This window comes from Emys orbicularis, chromosome 17, assembly GCF_028017835.1.
Source record: "Emys orbicularis isolate rEmyOrb1 chromosome 17, rEmyOrb1.hap1, whole genome shotgun sequence".
Lineage (NCBI taxonomy): Eukaryota > Metazoa > Chordata > Testudines > Emydidae > Emys > Emys orbicularis.
The window spans coordinates 2704938-2727104 of NC_088699.1; the positions used below are offsets into that span (position 1 = coordinate 2704938).

Here is a 22167-nt window from a genome sequence, read left to right on the forward strand (position 1 = left end):
GAGGGGGCTGCGTGTTAGCTCTCTGCGCTGGCTTCCCATAGCATACCACGTCTCGGGTCTGGTCTTCGAGGCGCTCAGCGGCCTGGGCTCAGCGTATCTAGAGGGGTCTATGGCTCCGGGCTGGGGACCGAGCTCCATAACTCCACCCCTCGGGCCCGTGGAACTTTCTACCACCGGGGCAGAGCCCAGCTGGGCAGCAAACAGCATCCCACGGGGTCGGTCCCAGACCCCCAGGAACTCAGGGCCACCCCAAACCTCCCCAGGGGCCCTGCTCCCACCGGCCTTCTCTAACCCAAACCCGGAGCAGCGTGGCTGTTAAAAAAACACCTTCCAAACCAAACCACTCTGCTGTACGCACAATCCCCCGCTGGGGAGAGGACGAGAGCAAACCACACGTGACAGGTGCTAGCTGCATTGCTTAGTGCACTGCTGGACAGTGTTCAGATACTGTAGTGGTCGGGGGGTATGCAGGGCCAACGAGAGGGGGGGGAAGCCGGTACAAATTACCGGGGCCCGGCGGTCCGGAAGGGGGCTCTGGGCCCGGCTTCCCCCATCCCCCATCGGCCCTGTTTAGCCGGTCTGCCCTTGTTGGGGGGCCCGAAAAAAATTTTTCACCGGGGCCCAAACCTGCTCTCGGCGGCCCTGGGGGTATGAGAACCTGTAGAGACTAGAACAGGAGGGAATTCATTCTGTGGTGCTAAAGGGTTTCTCCTTTTGGGGATCCCGAGGATCTAGAAAAGCCAGTTGTCCTGGGCTCCAGCTGGATCTGACAGCACAATCCTTATGTGAGTACCATGCAGCCTTCGGCAAACCCCAGCCCGTCTGAGGTGTTCTCCTCAGCTCCAGCCAAAGAACCTAGATCCAGCCCTGGGGAACCTGCCTTTGCAAGGGGCTGGCTCCTCTCAGGCTGGGATATTGCATCAAGCTTCAGCACAGGGGAGGGGAGCTGAGCTTTGTAGGAGAAAGTCCCCCAGACTCATGCGCTAGCAGAGCCTCTCGCAGGAGCAGGGTCTAGAGAGACGTCTTACAGGCCCTTTGGGGAGCCCTTGCAGACAGCGCCGTTACCAAGGCACCTCTCTCGCCTCTCTGAAGTGGGGAGCGCTGTGGGGTGGGTGGGACACCCCTTAGGCCCTGTTCTTCTAGACCGACCCAAGGTGAACTCAAATGGCCAGAAATTCAACCAAATGCTCAGCCAATGTACACAGTGAAAGGGAAGCGGACAGCAGAGGGGGTGGTTGCTTCTGGGGCTGTGCTGGCTAGGGAAGAGCATGGCAGGGCGGGCATGGAATTCACACGCTCAGCCTCTGGGCTGTGGGGTTCAAGGGACAGGCGTGTGCCCTGTACCCGCTAGCTGGGCACATGACTCCTGCAGGGGGCGTGGCGGAGGCAGTGACCTGAAGCCATAGAGGGAGCTGATGTCAGAGGCAAGGATAGAACTCAGAGCTGGCCTAGGCACAGCTGTATTGGTTTGGAGACCTGTAAATGGTACAGCCCCTAGCGTGGAGCCAGTTATCCTGGGCTACAGGGTCTGAGACTGGGGTAGCTGATTCCTGCCCATGTCCATCGTCAGCGTTATGGAGCGTGGAAGCTGTCCAGCCCAGCCCGCAGGGCACAGCTCCCAGCACTGCACACGACCACCACTGGCCGGGTTTGCTTTTGCCTTTCCTGTCTGTTCATTACTGTTTGTATTGTGCTGGTGCAGATCAGGCCCCGTTGCGCTAGGCACTGGACCAGCACAGAGCACAAGGACAGCCCCTTCCCCAAGCGTAAGGCGAGGGGCAGCTGGTGGAAGCCGATGGACGGGGGGCATGAGGGCACACGAGGATCACAGGGAGATGCTGTAGGTCTGCTCCCCGTTAACAGCCTCTGCCTTTGGCTACAAAGACTAACTAAACCAGCAGCCGTAGGAGCACAACAGCAGCTTTACGGAGAGCATTTCATTTTCCTTCGTCCCCCCACACAGGGGTGCAGACGGGCCCCCGTCGATCAGCCCAGCCTGGGTCCCTCTGCAGCTCCCTGCTCGAGGCTGAAGAACCAGCATCCCCTCCCACCCCCGTCCCAAAGGAGACGATCAGGGAAAGTTTCCGCTTCCCCACCCCCCACCCCACGCTCTCATTGTGTCTGGCTGGCGGGCGCCTGGGTGGCTTTTGGAGGGGACAGAGCTCTGCAGCGAGCAGGGCCACAGGCCACCTGGGCGCATGTGTCCGCTGCCGGGCCTGGGCACCGACGGACCAGCTCACTTCTTGTGATTCGCTCTCCCTCCAGTGGCCAGAAGCAGTACGGCAACACCAGGGGGCCCGATTCTGTACTCACTGTATCCCCATTCCCGTGTTGCTGTCAGAAAAGAGAGCAAGCAACACTTACACCACGTGCTGCTGACTAGGTGTATCACAGAGGACTTCTCCAAGTCTGCTGGCATATACAGGCCACCTGAAGTTGCAGCTTAATTAGCCACATCCTGTGTCTGTTATTAAGGGAAGCTGCGTTGCTGGTTGAAATACGGGACAGAGGTGGTAGGAAAGGGACAGAGTCTGCCACTGTTACTCACACTGAGTAGTGCTTTACTCCCCCAGGGTACTTGCAGAGTGAGGTGCTACTTACCATGAGTAGGGACGGCAGAGTCTGGCCTGAGATGACTTCAGTGCACACTGTCCGTATCTCAAATAGAGGAGAAGGTCTCTGGAGCAAGTGTATATCCATAGATCCGCTGGGCCTTCCGTGCTCTGAAAAGCATCTGGGCAGCGATCTCACACAAATATCTAAGGCAGCAAGGAGGAGATTGTTCAGACAGGATGCTGCAAACTGAAACTGGTTCAAAAATGGGTTTATTGCTACAAGAAGGACTCAGGGTCTGGGAACTTGCTTTGGAGTGAGAGACTAAAAGACGTTCAATCGATTGATCTCATCCAAGAGAAGGCTGAGAAGTAACTTGATCATGGTCTATAAGGACCGATCTGGGGAAGAGATTTTTGATCATAGGCAGCTCTTTATACTAGCAGCAAAAAGCAGGACAAGGTCTAATGGTTGGAAGCTGAAATTCAGACTGGAACTAACTAGAGCTAAGGCACAATTTTCTAGCAGGGAGGGGAATTAACCGTTAACAACTCGCTGAGGGTTCTGGGTGGTTCTCTGTCACCTGACAGCTTTAAATCCAGCCCCGAGGGATTGCGGAAGGAAATGGATCTGGGCTCACTGCAAGAATCCCTGGGGGAGGCTCTTCTGGCCTTAAAACTCAATGCGAGGGTGTGATTGTCTGTCGGGCGTAGCATGTTCCTTGTTCTTGTTGAAGACCAGGCAGCTCTGGGGTGGGGCATCAGCACAGATTCCTCTCCCTCCTCACCTACTAGGGGCAGACTTTCTCCAGGTTAGTAATGTAGGGTGACCATATGTCCCGATTTTATAGGGACAGTCCCGATTTTTGGGTCTCTCTCTTATATAGGCACCTATTACCCCCCACCCCCGTCCCGATTTTTCACACTTGCTGTCTGGTCACCCTAGAATACGCAATTTGTAAAAACTGTTCTGAGCGCTCAATTGTGCCGTCAGGCAAAGCCCTGAGCCAGGGGAGTGCAGGAGCTGCACTGCCCCAGGAGTGTGCCTCAGACAAGCCCCCTCCAGGCGCACTCCAGGAGAGGGGACCACGCCCCATGCAAGCTCAGCTGGGCTGGCTGGTGTTTTAGGGGTCAGAGCCCAGCCTCCACCTACTCCCCACTTCCCTGTTCCAGGGTAAGCGGGAAAGGTGCCCAGTTCTCACTTGCCCCAGTGCACTGTGTAGCCCACATGTGGGCATGATGAGGGGCTTAGGCCCCTGCATGGGCTTGTAGCCCAAATCACCATCGAGCCCTAGTCCTGCGACTGTAGGAGCAATAACCCACTTTGAGGCTGGCTTCTTCCTACAAGCCTTCATTGATTCTCCCGTGCTGGTGTGCTCCTCTGCCCCGTCTGATTCCCATCCCTGGTGGAGGGTACGCAGCCCTCGGCCCTTAGGGCAGGGGCTGGGCAATCACACTGCAGCTTGGCGTTTCTCCTCCCCAGCGGTACAGAGACCTGCTGTGCCCTACCTGGGACTTCAGGCTGCCCTGTTTCCCCTCCACACGCCCGGGGGGGGCACTGGGGGCAGACACCCCAGGGGGAGGCTTTCTTGTTGAAAAGACGGCTGTATGCTCCCCCCACCCCAGGAATGTTCCTGCAGGGTGAGGGCCCCTCCCTCAGCCCAGAGCCCCCGGTGGCTCCAGGCGAAGGGCGCCGGGGAGAGCCAGGGCCCCTGTGTGCCCCCTTGGCCGGGGCTGGGGTGGGAACCCAGCCTCCAGAGCCCTGCTAGGACAATAGCCAGGCCCAGGTGGAGCTGACGGGGCGCTTTGTTTGTCCCCTCTCACTGCTTAGTGCCAAACAAAAGGGTCAGTCAGACGTCATAGCGGCCGCATTGTGCCGCGGGGAGCAATGCGCTGAGCCGGCAGCCTGCGCATGACCTCACTTGTTTTGAGAGCGCTGCAGGGCAGGCAGCCACCTCTGTGCAGTCAATGCGAAGGCAGAAGGCCCCAGGCCCCGGCAGCCTCACAGCAAACACAGGCCTGGCCTGGCATGCCCTGGCCCAGGGCCTGGTGACAAGGAGCCCTGCCCGTCCACCCACAGGACTCAAGGCCTGCAGGGGTCAGCAGTGGGTGGGCCTGGGTTGAAACCTGCTCACACCAGGCCACTTGGGATAACCCCAGGGCAGGGATGGGACAGAGAGAGATCCGGTAACTATGGTTACCAAAGAGCGCGGGGCAGGCAGGATCAGGGCCCCAGTCATGGGGTGTGAGGCCGCCAGTGTAGGCTGGAGCTGGGCTGTTGGTGAGACGCTTTCTGCAGGTCTCTGATAGCTAGCAGGGGAGTATTTAACAGAGCAGGGCCCAGCACACAGACAGCCCCTGCCCAGAGAGCTCGCGGGCTGGGGCTCTGCCAAGACACAGCAGGTCTCCTGCAGCCCACAAACACCCCCCGAGCTGGTCTGCAAAGCACCAAGAGAAGGTCTCCTCTGGCACACGCTGAACCATCTGCCCAGCTTGTATTTTATCTCAGCAGCTCCGGTTACACTCCCCAGAGGGGAAGCAGAGCTCTGTGAAGCTCAGAAGCCTGTACCTTCCACACCAGAAGTTGGTCCAATAAAAGATATTCCCTCACCCACCTTGTCTCCACCGGGACAAGGGTAGTTCTGGGAGCCTGCACCCACCCCGGTTAGCTGAAGGTCAGGTGCTGAGAAGAGCATGTGTGGCCCAGAGACCGGCTGCAGGTTCCTTTCCTCCCCCCTGAGCAGCTTGGCGTTCGCCTGCAGAGCTCCTGGGAGGCCCTCTGTGCTGCAGGATGTTACACACCCTGGAGAGACCCCTCTGCTCAGCACCAACTGCTGCGAGACGATGGCCCTGGAATGCCAGGCTGGGGAACTGCTGAGCAGGGCCTTGGCGCATGGCCTGACATTCACACTGCACCAGGCCTGCACTCGATGGTACGGACCTGGAGTGATGCACTTCGTTGTCTCTGTCAGTGTCCAGCGGCTGCCTCTGTCTCGGAGCCCTCAGCCAGAGCCCTTCCCAAGCTGGTCTCAGACAGCAAACCTCCAGGGAGCCCTGGCTCCCCCCTGGGAGGGAGGTTAATTAACACAGAAATCAAAACCCAGGTAACGTTCAGCTCTGACGCCTTCACTCGCTTTGAGGCTCCTAGAGAGGAAGGACAGCCCAGCGGTCAGGGTGCTGGCCTGGGGCTTGGGAGACCAGTCTTCAGTTCCTGGTTCTGCTACTGATTCCTGTGTGACCTTGGGCCAGTCACTTAGCCTCTCTGGGCTTCAGTTCCCCCATCGGAACCATGGGGATAATTCCCTTTATGGGATAATCTGGGGGGTAAATCCATTAAAGATGGTGAGGTTCTCAGATACTAGGGTGACGGGGGCCATCTGATTGAGAGGGGTCCTCCCTCAGGGTCACTCAGCCCACACCCTAAATCTTCTCTGCCCAGAGAGCTGCTCCCCTCCCTTTACATGCATGTGGGGTAACAAGCCCTCTGGCTTGGTCAGGCAGCAGGACTCACCCCTTTCCCAGCAGCTGCTAGCAGGGTGGGGTGCTTCAGGCTGGGTAGCATCCCCCCTTCACTCTTGGTCTCTTTTTCTTCTCTTGCTGGGGAAAAGCTTTGTCCCGTTCTGCGAGGCTCCTCTCTGACAACAGTCAAAACACTGGCCTGAAAAAGGAAATACCGAGAACCTTTCTGAGCAATCGTGGGGGGCGTCCCGGCAGGGGAGGGGAGAGGGGACAGAGACAGAACCCCAAGCTTGTCTCATGACAGAATGATGCTGCCAGGCTGGAAAGTACCAGAGCAACAAAGCTGTTGAGTCATTTGTGACCAAGATTAGCCGTGCAAACAGGCGACCGTGGCTCAGACTATGGGGCTGAGCTGCTGGAATCTCTGAGGCTCAGCAGAAAGGATCTCAGAGAAAGCATAGTGCTGACTGCTCTACAAACCCTGGCCTGGGGCCCCGGCCAGCCGGCTGCTATATAACCAGAGGCGCTGGAGCAGGCAGATATTACATGGAGGAAGCAGCAGTGCAGGCTGAGCTAGGTGAGTCCTGGGGCTGAATTTTCAACTTTTCCTATCGCCTCATCCATTCTCTCTCCTTTCCCAAGAGCCAGGCAGACCCAGCCTCCTTCCTGCCTAGCGCCAGGAGCTGAAATCCAACTGCCCAGGAGTGAGCCCTTTGCAAAGACAGAGTCATACACCACAGCTCTCAACTTGGGCCTTTCAACCCGTGACCAAGTGTCTCAGGTCACACATAGGGTGTGACAGCCAGAGACACGGACAAGATAGTTGGGGAGGTTTCAGGTTAACACCCCCGCCCAGGAACCTGGAGATCAGCCGCCTCCTTGGCGCTCTGCCATTTTCAGTGGAAATGGTTTCTTCACCTCAGCTATCTGCTGAGGGGCAAAGTAAAGTCTCTAGAGGATGCGTGGACGGAGCAGGGAATCCGTGCCTGGAGGATGCAGCAGAGCGTAGCTGGGTATGCAGGTGATGTCTCTGTTATACCTGGGCTGCGCTGCCTGGAGACGAGCTGTCACTCGTAGCGTTTAATATCTATATCGTGGTAATGCTCACATGCCCCAACTGGGACCTCACTCCGCTAGGTGCTGTGTAAACACTTAGGAAGACGTGTTCCCTACTCCACAGATCTTTGCACACCCAGACATGGAATACACCCACATCCACACCCACCCAGACATGGAATATACCCACTCACACCCACATACGCACCCACCCAGACATGGAATACACCCACTCACACCCACCCAGACATGGAATACACCCACTCACATCCACATACACACCCACCCAGACATGGAATATACCCACTCACACCCACATACGCACCCACCCAGACAAGGAATACACCCACGCACACCCACCCAGACATGGAATACACCCACTCACATCCACACCCACCCAGACATGGAATACACACTTCCAGACACATAGTACACCTCCCCACTTACACACCTGCTCATACACACACACACACACATTATAAGCTCTTCCTCCTACAGTCTTGGAAGGAAAAGAGAGAGAACTGTGTTTGGGTTCTGTTTCTGCAGCGGGGGGGGGGGGGGTTGCTCCAATCCTGCTGTGATGGGGGTATATGGGGGGAGGGGGGGGAAGGTAGTAGACAGAACTTCCCAATGACAATGTTTGAAAACTAAATTGTGTGAGAAGGACCCACAGAAACAACAGCCAAGCCAGGAGTGCAGCTAGACTGAGGCGCTCATCAAGGTTTTCGTATTTGCCAGCATTTCTTCTGTCAATTAACAATGCTACCAAGCAGGGGGGTAACACCACGTCCCCTTGTGGTGGAGGTACCTTGTAGCCATCCCTGGTGGGTGTTGTTATCTGTATGGGGTGATGTGACTGATCTCATACACCACAACCCCCAAATCCCTGCCCTTAGGGGAGGATGCTCATTGCCAGCACATCTGGCTGGAAGATCTGAGTCTACTCCCAGGAATTAACCCTGATCAGGCTAGCAGGGGGCTCCTGGCCACAGCAGGTGTGTGGTGTCCGCTGAGAGATAGCCCTGTTTGTGTAACAGATAAAAGAACCTTGAATGAATCAGCAGATCAACCCGGGTCTCTGGTCTCCTCTGCATGAATCCCCCTCAGCTGCAGGCCCAGGGGCGGGTGGGGAAAGGAGGCTTGCAGGTGGAGGGTCTTCCTTGGAAACAAACCTCCTCTTCCCAGGGGCACCCCAGGCCCAGGGGACCATCTCTGGGCACCAGTAAGGAGAAAATCACCAGCTGTTTGTCCCTAAATGCCAGGCCAGGTTCACATAACCCAGGCCAGGCTTCCTACAGAGCAGGGGGCATGAGCAACCAGAGCACTGCCTGGGTTAAAGCCAACCGGGGGGGGGGGGGGAGGATCAGCTCCATATGGCATCGAGAGCCCACACAACCCCCCCAAGCCACCAGCTCAGAACCTGTTCTTGCAAGAACCTGTATCCTATCGCGCTCTGTGTGTGTGTGTGTGTGTATACCTGTACCCTATCGCGCTGGTGTGTGTGTGTGTGTGTGTGTACCTGTACCCTATCACGCTGGGGGGGGGTGTACCTGTACCTATCACGCTGGTGTGTGTGTGTGTGTACCTGTACCCTCTCGCACTGGAGTGTGTGTACCTGTACCCTATCACGCTGGTGTGTGTGTGTGTATACCTGTACCCTCTCGCACTGGAGTGTGTGTACCTGTACCCTATCACGCTGGGGTGTGCGTGTGTGTGTGTGTGTGTGTATATATATACCTGTACCAGTCTCCAACCACAGTGGGGTGTGAGGGAGTGTGTTTACTTCTACCCCATCACGCTGGTGTGTGTGTGTGTGTGTAGACCTGTACCTGTGCCAAGCCATGGTGGTGTGTGTGTGTGGGGGGGTCTGTGTGTAGACCTGTCCCTGTCCCAACCCATGGTGGTGTGTGTGTGTGTGGGGGGGTGTCTGTGTGTAGACCTGTACCAACCCATGGTGGGGTGTCTGTGTGTAGATCTGTACCTGTGCCAAGCCATGGTGGGGTGGGGGTGGGGGTGTAGACCTGTACCAAGCCATGGTGGGGTGTGTCTCTACCTGTCCCCAGTTGCCTCACAAGGTTGCAGCTGCCCTGGAACAGTCTCGGTCCCGGCCTGCTGCCAGGCGCGTTCTCTTTCACTCAATTCATGTCAGACATGCCCAGTGGTGGCCACTGAGAACAGCGCTGCCCCACACCGCCCTCTGCAGGGGACAACGGGGAGTGCATGGGGCCGCAGTGAATGGAGGGGTGACCCAATGAATGACAGGACGGTGGGCGCTAGCAAGCGCCAAAAAGCTTTTTCAAAGTAGCCTGCTTGGCTCTGTGCCAGTGTCATTGTGATGCGAGTTGTGCTTTTCCCTCCTTTTCAGGCACCGGCTCCACAGCGAAGATGGCTCAGACAAACCCTCTGCCTGGCCCCATGGGCCCGTGGAAGGTACGTCCCAGCTGTACCGCAGGTTATAAATTGTATCACGTAGGGGCTCGAGGCCCCCGCTGGGTGTGCGCTGGGCACTGCACACACATTAGATGTGACCAACAGGGAGGGGAGGGGAAAGGACAAAAGTGACTTGGCCAAGGTGACCCCCGTGGCAGAGCCCAGGTCTCCTCAGCCCAGTGCTGACCTGCTGGACCACGCCGAGCACCCCCGTCTGTTGGCACAGAAGTCAGGAGTTCCCTGCCCTGGGTAAGGAGTGGCCGCGCACTGCTGGCGTGAATGCTCACTGGCCCAGCTTCGGCAGTCGCTTGCCGGGAAGGCCTGTGCCCGTCAAGCGCAGCAGCCCGAAGGTGGAGGTGCAAAGGGGAGAGGAGCAAGTGTGGCTGGAGCAAAGCCGGCTGAGGTCTAACGGAGCTGCCACCGAAGGGGTTTACTAGCGTATTTGCCGGGGAGCAGCTGTCGTGCTGGAAGCAGTTCTGGCCTGCTGGGCGGGAGTGTGAGAAGGAACAAGAGAAGCAGGTGTGTAAATCTAGGGGGTGGATAAAGAAGCTGCTGCCACAGATGCTGCTGGGGGGAGGTGATGATCCTGTGCACCAGCCCAGGGCACCGGGAAAGTCCCTGCTCTTCCTTTCTCCACCTAACCCTCTTTGCACCGGAGACTTTGGAGTGGAACTAGCGTGAGTTCTAAGTACAGCCCTAGGGCTGTCGAAGCTGCAGCCTGCCTGGCATCAGCACGGCTCCGTGCACTCAGCGGGGCTGCAGTCGCTTCCATACCCCTCCCGGGGATGCCCCAGCTGAGGCCGGAGCTCGTCGCCAGAGACAGGAGAATGCGCCGTAGGGGAGGTGAGAAAGAACGCGTCCATGTGGCCAAGGCTGGTCTGACCTCCCTTGCACCTGAGTGCTACAAGTCCCAGCTGGGTGATAGAGCCCCATAGCTGGAATAACAGGGGCACTGGGGGGTCAGCACTGTGGGGCACAGATGCAGCCCACGCAATGTCTAGCTGCAGCTGGGGCATTAACCTTAATTCTTGTTCAATGAGCACCCAGTTCAGCAGGACTGTTAACATACACCACGCCCCTCCCCCGATTCAGTGACACTCAGGGGGGACGACTCTTCCTTTCAGATCACAGCCTACGACCAGGAAAACTTCCAGGGAAAGAAGATGGAGTTCACCTCGGCCTGCCCCACCATCATCGAGTGCGGCTTCGAGAACATCCGCTCCCTGAAGGTGGAAAGTGGCGCGTAAGTACCAAGCTCTGGGCGGCTCCTCCTGCGCGGCTTTGGGGAACTGGCTGGCGGATGAGGACGGAGCACGGCCGGGCCGGGTTGTCATCTCACCTCAGGAGAAGCTAAAACACAAGGGCTACGAGCCAGGTGGCTCCTGGGCTCCGCTTACCCAGCAGGGGAGAAGCTAGTGTCCCATTTTGGGTCCTGCAGCGCACGACTGCACCCAAGGGGGATGGAGCAGAGTGCGGATGGCACCAACACGAAAACGTAGGTAATTAAAGTGAGCAGCAGGGACAGCAGCCACCGTGGCAGGCTTGTTGTGGGAGAAGGAGGGGGCTGGCGAGGGGCAGGGAGGAACGGGGGCAGATTTGGGACAGTTGAGCCTGTCTCTGTGCTGGAAGCCTTAAGTCCTTCATGCACAAGCAGCAGATCCCCACCCACCCACCAGCATCCAGAGCAAATCCTAGCCACAGGTTCCAGCCTGCTGGCAAACCCTTGCCAGTCTCTGTGCCAGCGTTCGCCATTGGCAGGCCTTGTATACATGGGAAAGTCACACACCCCTTGCTGAGATGGGGGTTAAGCCCATTACTTCAGTTTGAGAGCGGCTCTGAAGCTGCAGCCAGGGCCTGCACTCTATAGTCACCTACGACACACCAAGTCACGGGCTGGAGCGTGGGTTAGTGTGATTCAGCGTAATCCCATTCCCCATCGGTGTGAGCTAACCCCGAGAGCCCCAGCTCGTGCCCACCCAGGGCTCTGCACCAGATTAACCACGTCACTTTGAAATTGCTTAACCTAGTGCAGCTTCCTCACGCAGCCAGGCCTGCCAGGCCCGACACGGCCTCAAGGCAGCCACCTGTGGAGAGCAGAGAGCCCTGCCCACAGGTATCTCCCCTTCCCAGCATCCCCACAGACAGTATGGCCCCGTTTGCACCAAAGCCCCCTCCAGCTCTGCGTCTAGTGCGCCAAATGGCTAAGTGGAACCTCCGGGCTTAGCAAGCCCTGCACTAAACAGTTCTCTCGCCCCAGGAGCGGCAGTCTAGTCCCAACCTGCCTGCAGAGTGACTGTGGGCCTGGGGCTCTTGACTGCTTGGGATCCCAGCAGTCAATGACACCGGCTCGGCCTGTCCGCTGCCGTACAGGAGAGCTGGGCCCAGTCACCAGGATGCATCACACAGCACTGCGCTGGCCACATGCTCTGCCTGGTAGCAGCATGCCTGCCACCATGCAGCAACACCACCAGCTAGGTAAGCAGCAGCACGGAGGACGCTGAAGAGACCCCTGCCCCATTGCTTTGCCCGGAAAGGTGGGGTCCACAGCAGAAAAACATGGAGAGACTCAGGGCTCCAGGAGCGGCAGGAGCCCCTCTCCACCAACCAAAATGGGGAATCCACTGCACAGCAGAGGGACAATTTCTCTGCCACTTCCAGCCCATTAATGCTGAGAACAGGCCCAGCAGTGAGAACCCCGCTGCAGTGAGGGTTGGGGAAGCGGGAGAGAGGCTGACACTGCTCACAGGATTAAGGCAGGAGGTACACACTAGCCAGGCAGCAGCAACTAGCTCCCCCCTCCATTGGGCATATTACTAACTGGCCATTCGCCTGAGGCTGCAGCCAGGATGCCCATGCAGCGTAGAGCCACAGCTCGTGCCACTCAGCCCTCAAACCCCACTGCATGCTCGGGTGAGCTTGTTTTCCCTCACACCCTCCCTGTGCCCAACAACCCGCCTCCAAAAGTTATATCCAGCTGAAGTGGGGAAGCCCCGCTAGAGATTCTAATACACAGGACAGGAGGGGACTGCGGGCGGCCCAGCGCCGGCACAAGCGGACAATGCACCAAGGGGCATCTCTGCCCCATCCCACCTACCACTCAAGTCACTCGCTCTCCTAGGCAGACAGGTGCAGGGACGCAGCGGGGGTTGGGGGGTTTAGAGGCTCAGATTCTCGCTCCTGAAGGCGCAGAAAGGAAGAGAAATTCATCTCACCTCTAACCGCAGAACAGATTTGGGCGGAAGCAGCCATCCCTAGTCACATCCAGGCCGTCTCCCGGCTGCTTTGCAGGCCCTCCGGTGGGCAGCGTGGGTACTGGCCTCACAGAGACTCGCCCGCTGCTGTGGGCACGAGAGGCGACCAGGGAAGCGTCTCTCAGAGCGGGGCTGATGCCTTGTTGCTGTGGTGGTGGTGGAGGAGAGAGGCAGGCGCGAGTGGTTGGGAGAACCGGGGCAGGGGGCGGCGTTTCGGACATTAGGAATTCAGCCCGCCGCTGCCTCTGGGGAACTAGCCCAATGACAGCGTTGCAAGAGAGCGAAACCCGAGCAACTGAGGAGCGGAGACAACATCTTGTGTGTTAGTCGCCCATAACTCCCAGGCCTAGAGACTGTGCTGGCGCCTCTTGGGAAGATCAAACCTCCCCCAGCCCTTTGGTGCAGGGTTCACCATAGGCAGCAGAGGCCCTCGGGACTCCTCCCGAAACATCTGGGAGCAGCAGCATGTGACAGTCCCCATATTTCCACAGTAAAAACCAGCTGAAGAAAATCTCCCTTTCAGCGCAGCGAAGGAGGGTGGAGCTGTCAGAGCCGGTGCAGGGCACTTGTAACCCAGGGGACGTGGGGGCTCCAGCAGGGGAGTCCATTCCCTGGAGCCTCCCCCTGCTCCGTCTTGGCGAGCGCTGCAGCCCGTGTGATGAAGACACCCAGGCATGTGTAGTGAGCCTGGCCAATCCCTGGCCCAACCTGCAGTCACTTACACAGGGCAGGCCTGGCACAGCCGTGCGGGCCCTTGGCACGAACGCACGCAGCTCGGTGCCATACTGCCTCCAGTTCAGGTGACTATCAGAGCAGGGCCTGTCCTGACCCTGGGCACAGCTAGCAGCCCCGGGTGCCATGCGCTCTCCATTCCCCGCGGGCAGCCCGCCCAGGAGAAGCAACAGCTTGCAGCCAGCCAGACCTGACAGCACAGCTGGAGGGGGCTGGGGCCATGCCTGGTCTCCTCTCTCTTCTGGCAGCGAGGGAGCCCATGGGGATTTTCTGGGCCCTTCTCCCCGAGTGACACAGACGATGGTGGAGCCGGCCAGGGCAGGCCTGCCTGCTTCCCCCACTGCGTGTCTGGGGCCTGGCCTCCAGGCCCGGAGCTGCCCCAGGAGGAGCTCTGCAGCTCTGCTCTGTCCTTGCAGCTGGATCGGTTATGAGCACACCAGCTTCTGTGGGCAGCAGTTTGTCTTGGAAAGGGGAGAATACCCACGGTGGGATGCCTGGAGTGGGAGCAACGCCTACCACACCGAGCGCCTGATGTCCTTCCGCCCCATCTGCTGTGCTGTAAGTGCGATTCCCCGGCCTCTTCAACCCTGTTGCATTTCCCAGCAGCAAAGGTGCCCAGCACCCTGCTGCCTTCATGCTCAGTGTAGTTATGCAGAAAGCACTCCTCCAAAAAGGTGCTTCCTGGGCTCAGGGCCGGGGGAGGGGAAGGGCTCACTTTTTTTGGAATGAAGTAGCCTAAAACTTTTACCAGCTGCTGCAAATCAGCCGGACAGTCACCTACTCTTCCCTTTGATGGATGCTGCTGGGAGGCCTGGACTAGAGGCAGGGAAACCATCACGCTGGTGTTAAAGAGTCAGATTACTAACGGCAGCTGGAGAGTAAGTGAGCAAATACAACCACTCTGATTACAAATGGTCAGTCACTGCAGCTAAGTAGAATGGTAGGACTGGAAGGGACCTCAAGAGGTCATCTAGTCCAGTCCCCTGCTCTCAAGGCAGAAATAAATATTATCTAGACCATCCCTGACAGGTGTTTGTCTAACCTGCTCTTAAAAATCTCCAATGATGGAGATTCCACAACCTCCCTAGGCAATTTGTTCCAGTGCTTAGCCACCCTGACAGTTAGGGAGTTTTTCCTAATGTCCAACCTAAACCTCCCTTGCTGCAATTTAAGCCCATTGCTTCTTGTCCTGTCCTCAGAGGTTAAGAACAACAATAATTCTCCCTCCTCATAACCTTTTATGTACAGTACTTGAAAACTGTTCTCATGTCGCCCCTCAGTCTTCTCTTCTCTTCTCCAGACTTAACCAATTTCCCCCCCCCCCCACAATCTTCCCTCAGAAGTCATGTTTTCTAGACCTTGAATCATTTTTGGTGCTCTCTTCTGGACTGTCTCGAATTTGTCCACAGTTTTCCTGAAATGTGGCGCCCAGAACGGGACACAAATACTCCAGTTGAGGCCTAATCAGCCGAGTAGAGCAGAAGAATTACTCCTTATGTCTTGCTTACAACACTCCTGCTAATACATCCCAGAATGATATTTGCTTCTATTTTTTTATTTTGGGGGGCAATAGAGTTACACTGTTGACTCATACTTAGCTTGTGATCCATGATAGCCCCTAGCTCCCTTGCCGCAGGACTCCTTCCTAGGCAGTCATTTCCCATTTTGTGTGTGTGAGCAACCGATTGTTCCTTCCTAAGGAAAGTTCTTTGCATTTGTCCTTGTTGAATTTAATCCTATTTACTTCAGACCATTTCTCCAGTTTGTCCAGATCATTTTGAATTCTAATTCTGTCCTCCAAAGCACTTGCAACCCCTCCCAGCTCGGTATCGCCCACAGACTTTCGACGTGTCCTCTCTGTGCTGTGTAGAACACATGGAAGTGTGGTGCTGGATGAGCCCACGGCCCAGTTCTCAGGAGTGTATGCAGCACCACCGCCGGCAGGGCTAAGCTGATGATGGGCTGTAAGCTTAGGGTAAAGCATGGAGGCTCAATGGAACAGTTCTCCTGGCTGTTCACCCCCGTTGGCGTGATTGTGCAGCACGGCTGGGCCCTAGGGGCAAGTAAGGCACCTCTGAGGGGGGTTCAGATGCACTCAGATTCCCCCCCCCCTTGGTTCTACGATTAGCTGGGTCGTTTTTGTAGAGTTGTAAGGCAAGCTACAGCCAGGGGCTGCTAAAGTCTGATGTGATTGGAAAGGGAAGTGCAGAACCATTGGCTGTCCATCGCTGCAGTATCCAAGCCCCTGAGCAATAGGGCAGGGGATGTAGATGGCCGCACCTCCCTTTCTTTAGCGTAACATTTTCATACCTTCTGCTTCAGACGTGGATCTCTTATCCTGGTTAATAGATGTGAGACAGCCGGTCACTGGGGGTCAGAACCCAGGGTGAGTGTTGGAGCGAGGGGCCCAGCACTAGGAGCGGCCTGGTTCTCACCACACAATCTGTTTGAAAGATGCTGCTGGCTTCCCTCTCATGTCTGCTCTATTCCTGTGGCCCAGAATCACAAGGAGTCCAAGATGACAGTCTTTGAGAAGGAGAACTTCATGGGACGCCAGTGGGAACTATCGGACGACTACCCCTCCCTGCAGGCAATGGGCTGGGGAAACAACGAAGTGGGCTCCATGAAGGTGCAGTGTGGCGCGTAAGTGAGACACGCAGGCTTAGCGCACCCGAGGCCTGAGAGCAGGAGGCTGGCTGTAAGATTCCCCGTCACAGCAGGGTCTCCTAAAGGACAGGCCTGCCCTGCTGGGGGAGTGCACAGCTCCACCACTGGCACAACCCCTGCTGGAGATGTTCTGACCGGAGTGCAGCAGGTGTAGATAACTTGGGTATGGTACTGGGCTAGGGACACCCTGTTTTTCTGCCAGTGCCACATCTGCATTAGGGGCTTGCTCTAGTTTAACTCCATCAACTTGCAAATTTCCTTAATGTAGGCAGGGCCAAGGCTATCCAAGCAAGGGCCATCTCCATTGTTGAAATGGAACATGCAGAATTCATCCTACAGGCCACAATGCAGTTCTACCCTTTCCTTAGTCCCTCATCTGTGGCACTGCTCAAGCACATCAGTACCTCAGCACGTGGGCATGGGCAGCCAAGGGCTTTCAGGTGAAGACAGCTCTACCTGGGCTAGGGCTCAGAGGAAGCACCTCTTTTTCAGAGGAATGCAACCTTAAAAAACAGCAGATCGAGCAGGAATTCTGCAGCAGCCAGAGGGCTGGTCGCACTCCAGAAAGCGCCACAATCTGCAGTCCTGTTGGACACAGCAGCACATGGGTTCACATCTGAGCACAATGACAAATTCATGATGGTTTGCAAATGGCTTACCCACAATAAAGCTGGGAAACTCACTCCAGTTTGACAAGAAAAGAGTACTTTCTTCTTTAGTGCCATATAGGGTCTTTTCCTCTCCCTGTTTTCTAGGAGCAGTTTAGAGGCAGATGATCTGGCTCTCTCTCTTTCTGGGTTTGGGTGAGCAATTCACCAAGATACACCTAGGACAGTTCTAGGACAGTTCTAGATTTGTAGGCTAGGGGATTTCTCCCCTTTCCAAGTCCAACAGCTTTCTGACTCTTCTGTTTGTTCCAGCTGGGTTTGCTACCAGTATCCTGGTTACCGTGGCTACCAGTACATTTTGGAGAGTGACCATCACGGTGGAGATTACAAGCACTGGAGAGAGTGGGGCTCACACGCCCAGACCTTTCAGGTCCAGTCTATTCGGCGTGTCCAGCAATAGATGTTTGTGTTCACAGGCTCTCCTCCTTCAAGAGCGTCTTCACTGGATTTCTAAAGCACACTGATCCCTATGGTGCTAGCACTTCCCCTTACAAAACAGATTCCTTTCTTGTACTGTGACTGCTGTTGGGACATCACTTCTTCATGGTACTAATTGCTGCAATTACCAATAAATGTCACTGAAAGAAAATGCTACCATGATGTTTGTTTGCAGCTTTCCTTGCTGGACAGTTTGGACTCTGTCACTCCAGTGTTCAGAATTAATAGAGGGTATTGAAACGTGCACTAGGTCGTCTCAAATTCACATCACAACTAGCCAAGACATTGGGCCCAATTCTCCTTCTTTTCAACGACTTTACACATAGGTAAGTCCATTGACTTCAGTGGAGTGTCTTGAGATTTACACCAGTGAGTTCAGAATTAGGCAATCTTCTCACAAGCACGCTACTGCAGCCATTAGTCTGTCAGCGGGCAGGTCATCAGCACACCTAGCTCCCTGCAAAACCAACTCAATATAGGTCTATGGTGGAAAAGGGCTGCAGTGAAAACAGGGAGACAACATAGTGTGACAAAGTTCCTCCTCTATCTTGGTGGGTCCTGCGCTTATTGGCGGATTTTCTTGCCTCAGAGATTCACCATGTGAGTTGGGGAACAGCCCAGAAACCTTCCCCTCTGGAAGAAGGCACAGTCCAGGTCAATTGGGAGGTTTGGGGGGGAACCCGGGCCCGCCCTCTACTCCGGGTTCCAGCCCAGGGCCCTGTGGACTGCAGCTGTCTATAGTGCCTCCTGTAACAGCTGCATGACAGCTACAACTCCCTGGGCTACTTCCCCATGGCCTCCTCCAAACACCTTCCTTATTCTCACCACAGGACCTTCCTCCTGGTGTCTGATAACGCTTATGCTTCTCAGTCCTCCAGCAGCACACCCTCTCACTCTCAGCTCCTTGCGCCTCTTGCTCCCAGCTCCTCACACTCGCACCACAAACTGAAGTGAGCTCCTTTTTAAAGCCCAGGTGCCCTGATTAGCCTGCCTTAATTGATTCTAGCAGCTTCTTCTTAATTGGCTCCAGGTGTCCTAATTAGCCCGCCTGCCTTAACTGGTTCTAGCAGGTTCCTGATTACTCTAGTGCAGCCCCTGCTCTGGTCACTCAGGGAACAGAAAACTACTCATCCAGTGACCAGTATATTTGCCCTCTACCAGACTCCTGTACCCCACTGGTCTGGGTCTGTCACAATAGTTAAAATCCAAGTGTGATGTAGCAATCAGCAGAAGCCGTCCGTGTTCAAACCACGTGGAGCAGATATGGTCTCCTGGCCACTGACCTGCAGACAGGATGTTCTCCCCCAGTTTTTAGCAGTTCTCTCCAAGATGGGCAGATCCACTCATCGCTGCACTACAGCTACAAAATATTCAACTTCTTTTTCTCCGCCCTCTCCCCTGAAGTGACAGACCGCAGAGCTCTGGCCTCCTTCCCTTGCACTGCAAAAAAACAGCATCACAGTGAAGGAGGTTGAGCTGAGTCCACCTGCCTCCTCGACCTGTTACCAGTGCTGCATTAGCTGGCCATTAGGCATTACTGACCAGCATGGCACCCTAGCTCAGACCAGCACTGCGTATCGGGGGGCGTGTTCCCAGTGGGATCCTGCAGGGATTGGCTCTTAGCACTACACTATTTAGCATTTTATCAATGACCTTGAAGAAAACAGGGCACAGAAATGAGGGGAGTGGTACACAATGAAGAGGACAGGTCATTACCAGAGAGTGAGCTGGATCAATTGGTAAACTGGGCATAAGCACAGAGCGTGTGTTTTAATACAGCTAAACGGGCACATCTAGGAACAGAGAAGGCAGGCCGTACTTACAGCATGGCGAACTCGATCCTGGGCAGCAGCTGAGCATAAGCTCCCAAGTGTGGTGCTGTGGCCAAAAGAGCTAATGCGTAAATGGGGAAATGGCGTAGGAGCAGAGAAGTTATTTTACCTCTGGCACAGATGCAGCCATTACTGGGATCCTTTGCCCTGTTCTGGTGTCCACCATCCAGAAGGACGGTGATACATTGGGGAGAGTTCAGAGAGGAGCCAGGAGAATGATTAAAAGGATTAGAAAACCTGCCTTAGAGCGAGACTCAAAGAGCTCAAGCTATTTAGCTTAAAGAGAAGGTTCAGGGTGACTTGATCCCAGTCTACAAGTCCTGACATAGGGAACAAATAGTTGACACTGGGCTCTGCAATCTAGCCAAGAGAAGTAGAACATGATCCAATGGCTGGAAGTTGAAGCAAGGAATTCAGACTGGAAATAAGGTGAAGATTTTTAACAGCGAGGAATTAACCATTGGAACAATTTACCAAGGGTCATGGTGGATTCTCCATCCCTGACAATTTTTAAGTCAAGGTTGGAGGTTTTTCTAAAAGCTCTGCCCTAGGAATTATGATGGGGATGTTCTCTGGCTTGTGCTGTACAGGAAGGCAAACGGGATGAGCACAGTGGTCCCTTCTGGCCTTGGAATCTATGAATCAAGGTTATTTGGCTAGCAGCTGGATACACCTGCACTAAGCCACCAGGGCAGCTCTGTAATGGACAACTCTATACTCGGTTCTGTGCTTGCATCCACAGACCCACTTCTCTTCATGTCCAGGGCTCGCTAATAAAGTGTATCAACATTTGTGCAATGTCATTGCCTGATAATGCACAAGAGTAAAACTCAAGTAATCAGCCCCAGAATTTTTTTTTTAAAGGAACCCCGTAAGAGAGAATGAGAAAAACACGCAGACACCTACAGATTTTAAATTTTTTATTCAACAATTTACATCACTTATTGTCGTCAATGTATTTGAGCTACACAATTTTCTGTTTTCTTCCTGATAAAGTAGTGAATTTGGGTAACTTTTGAAGACCAGTTGATGCAATATAGAATAAATGAAATTAAGGTAACTTTTTAAACATTTAAAGTGTGAAGTATGACATCTTCAGTAAAGATCTATTCTGCCATTACAGCTCATGGACAGTATCTATCCTTACGTTCCGTGACATCACTCTAACATACGAGGCTGCAACAGCCTGCACTAGATACAGCTATAGCAGGTATTTACGTATTACACTAAATGCTCTAGCCACCCCTCCCACAATCTGGAAAATGTCTATGTTTGTAACTGGGTACACAATATTTTTGCCTATTTCAAATTATTGGGAAGGGGACAAGAAAACAACTACCGTTAACATTGTGTGTGGTAGTACATAGCTACCCCACCGGTAACAGAGAGGGGCTATCCCGCTTAGACATGAAGAGGTAATTCAGCTCCTGAGCAGGTAAGACAGGATCTGCTGTGATTTTAAAATACATACCAGGAAACTGAAAAGAAATGAGAACTATTGGCAGATATATGAGCGCAGGCTGTTATCCATGCAAGACACCACCTGCTGTGCTCCTGCAGTTCTGCCATGAGAGACCACACGTATGAGCCCAACTTTCTGGGTCTGTAGTATGCAGTTGAGTTTCAAAGTGCCATTAACACTGAAATAGTCAGGAGGGATTGTGGTTTTATTTTCCCCTAAGTAAACATGTTGAGAGCCTCCAAGCCACTTGGTGCCTGAGCCACTGAAGGCAGTAAGTACATGTGTGACAGATAGAAAAGCAGCCCTGTTCTGTACAGAAAAAGCTCCTGTAAAATGAGTACGAATTTCAGCCACAGCTAAGGGAGCACATGGAAGAAAGCGGTTTGGGATACGGTCTAACATGAAATCCAGCCACTCCTACACACCAAGGGCCTGGGCTAGATCACAGAAGAGTTTTCAAGGATGGTTCAATCAAACCAATGTAGCACAGCCACACATCTGCATAAACAAAAGTAAAGACACAGGGCAAAAATCTTGGCTTCCTGGAGATCAAAGAGATTTTTGCCATCAGCTTCAATGTGGCCAATATGTCACCAATTTACTGCAGGCATACTGCAGCAATTAAAACAGCTGAGCCTGTCTCTTGCCTTGCACTATGGGCAAAGACTAAATGGTTTTTTTAAATTGTTTTCCCTCTACACAGTCCACCCCACACTTGTCTAAGCGAATGGGTTAAACTAGTTTCAAATTAACATCCCATAATCAGGGCTGTCCTTTCAAATGGGACTGAAAAGCAGCAAGTGTAAACTGATCAGCCTTCCCCTACACTGCAGCTTCTCAGCTAGTTTGGAGGCAACACCTCGTCATGTCCTTAACAGAAAGGACACATTCACTCAAGGATATCGAGGGATATATCCAGCAAACTGACACACCACACCCTTCTCTCTCCTACTTAAATCTCTAAATTAGGCTTTTAAACTAAACAAAAACAAAAACAAACCCTCAGGCTACTAAAATAAGCACCAGTTTTCTGCTAGTGGACTGATAGCACAGAACTGCCATCTTATGTCACACTCTCATAGAGATGGTAAAGCTAACGTATGCAATGATAGCACAGGAATGCAAACAAGAACAGATAAGTCACTTCTGGTAATGAGACACAAATTAAACTTTCAAAACATGTGCATAGCTTTATTCATCTGCTTAGGACTAACCTTTTCACGGAGCTTCAGCGAAACCCGAGTGTGCAAAATGCATTTCTAAAAAGTAATGCAAGCAAGCTTTCACATTTACAGTGGCAGAAATACAGAGGCTTAAAACAGAAAAAAAATCACTTTGGGGAGACTGAATCTAGAGAGATGCAGAAATGGAGAAAACAAGAATTGCACAGTTTAATATAGTCAATGGTTGCAAACAAGCATTTCTTTTTATTTCTTTTTATTTTAAGCAAGGTGCATTTTCTTTTTTCCTTTACAAAACTTAAGGGGGGGGAAAGAACAGGAGGAAAATCCAGCCCAGTAAATGGAATTTTCGGCCTCTGCAGAAAACCTGAATTCCAGAGTGTAGTTGATTCCAGACCTTCCACAGTTCTGCAGACAAAGCATTACAACACCTTCTTTT

The 22167-nt window shown here is 54.2% G+C and overlaps 1 protein-coding gene across 1 annotated transcript; it reads left to right on the top strand.

The window, feature by feature from the left end:
• The first annotated feature begins 6557 nt into the window (after positions 1-6557).
• On the top strand, positions 6558-17215 carry CRYBA1 (crystallin beta A1). The gene is made up of 6 exons (XM_065418314.1): positions 6558-6588; positions 9433-9497; positions 10622-10740; positions 13897-14038; positions 15981-16123; positions 17068-17215. Exons 1-6 carry the CDS (start codon positions 6558-6560, stop codon positions 17213-17215), a joined length of 648 nt encoding a protein of 215 aa, XP_065274386.1.
• Positions 17216-22167: the final 4952 nt, after the last annotated feature.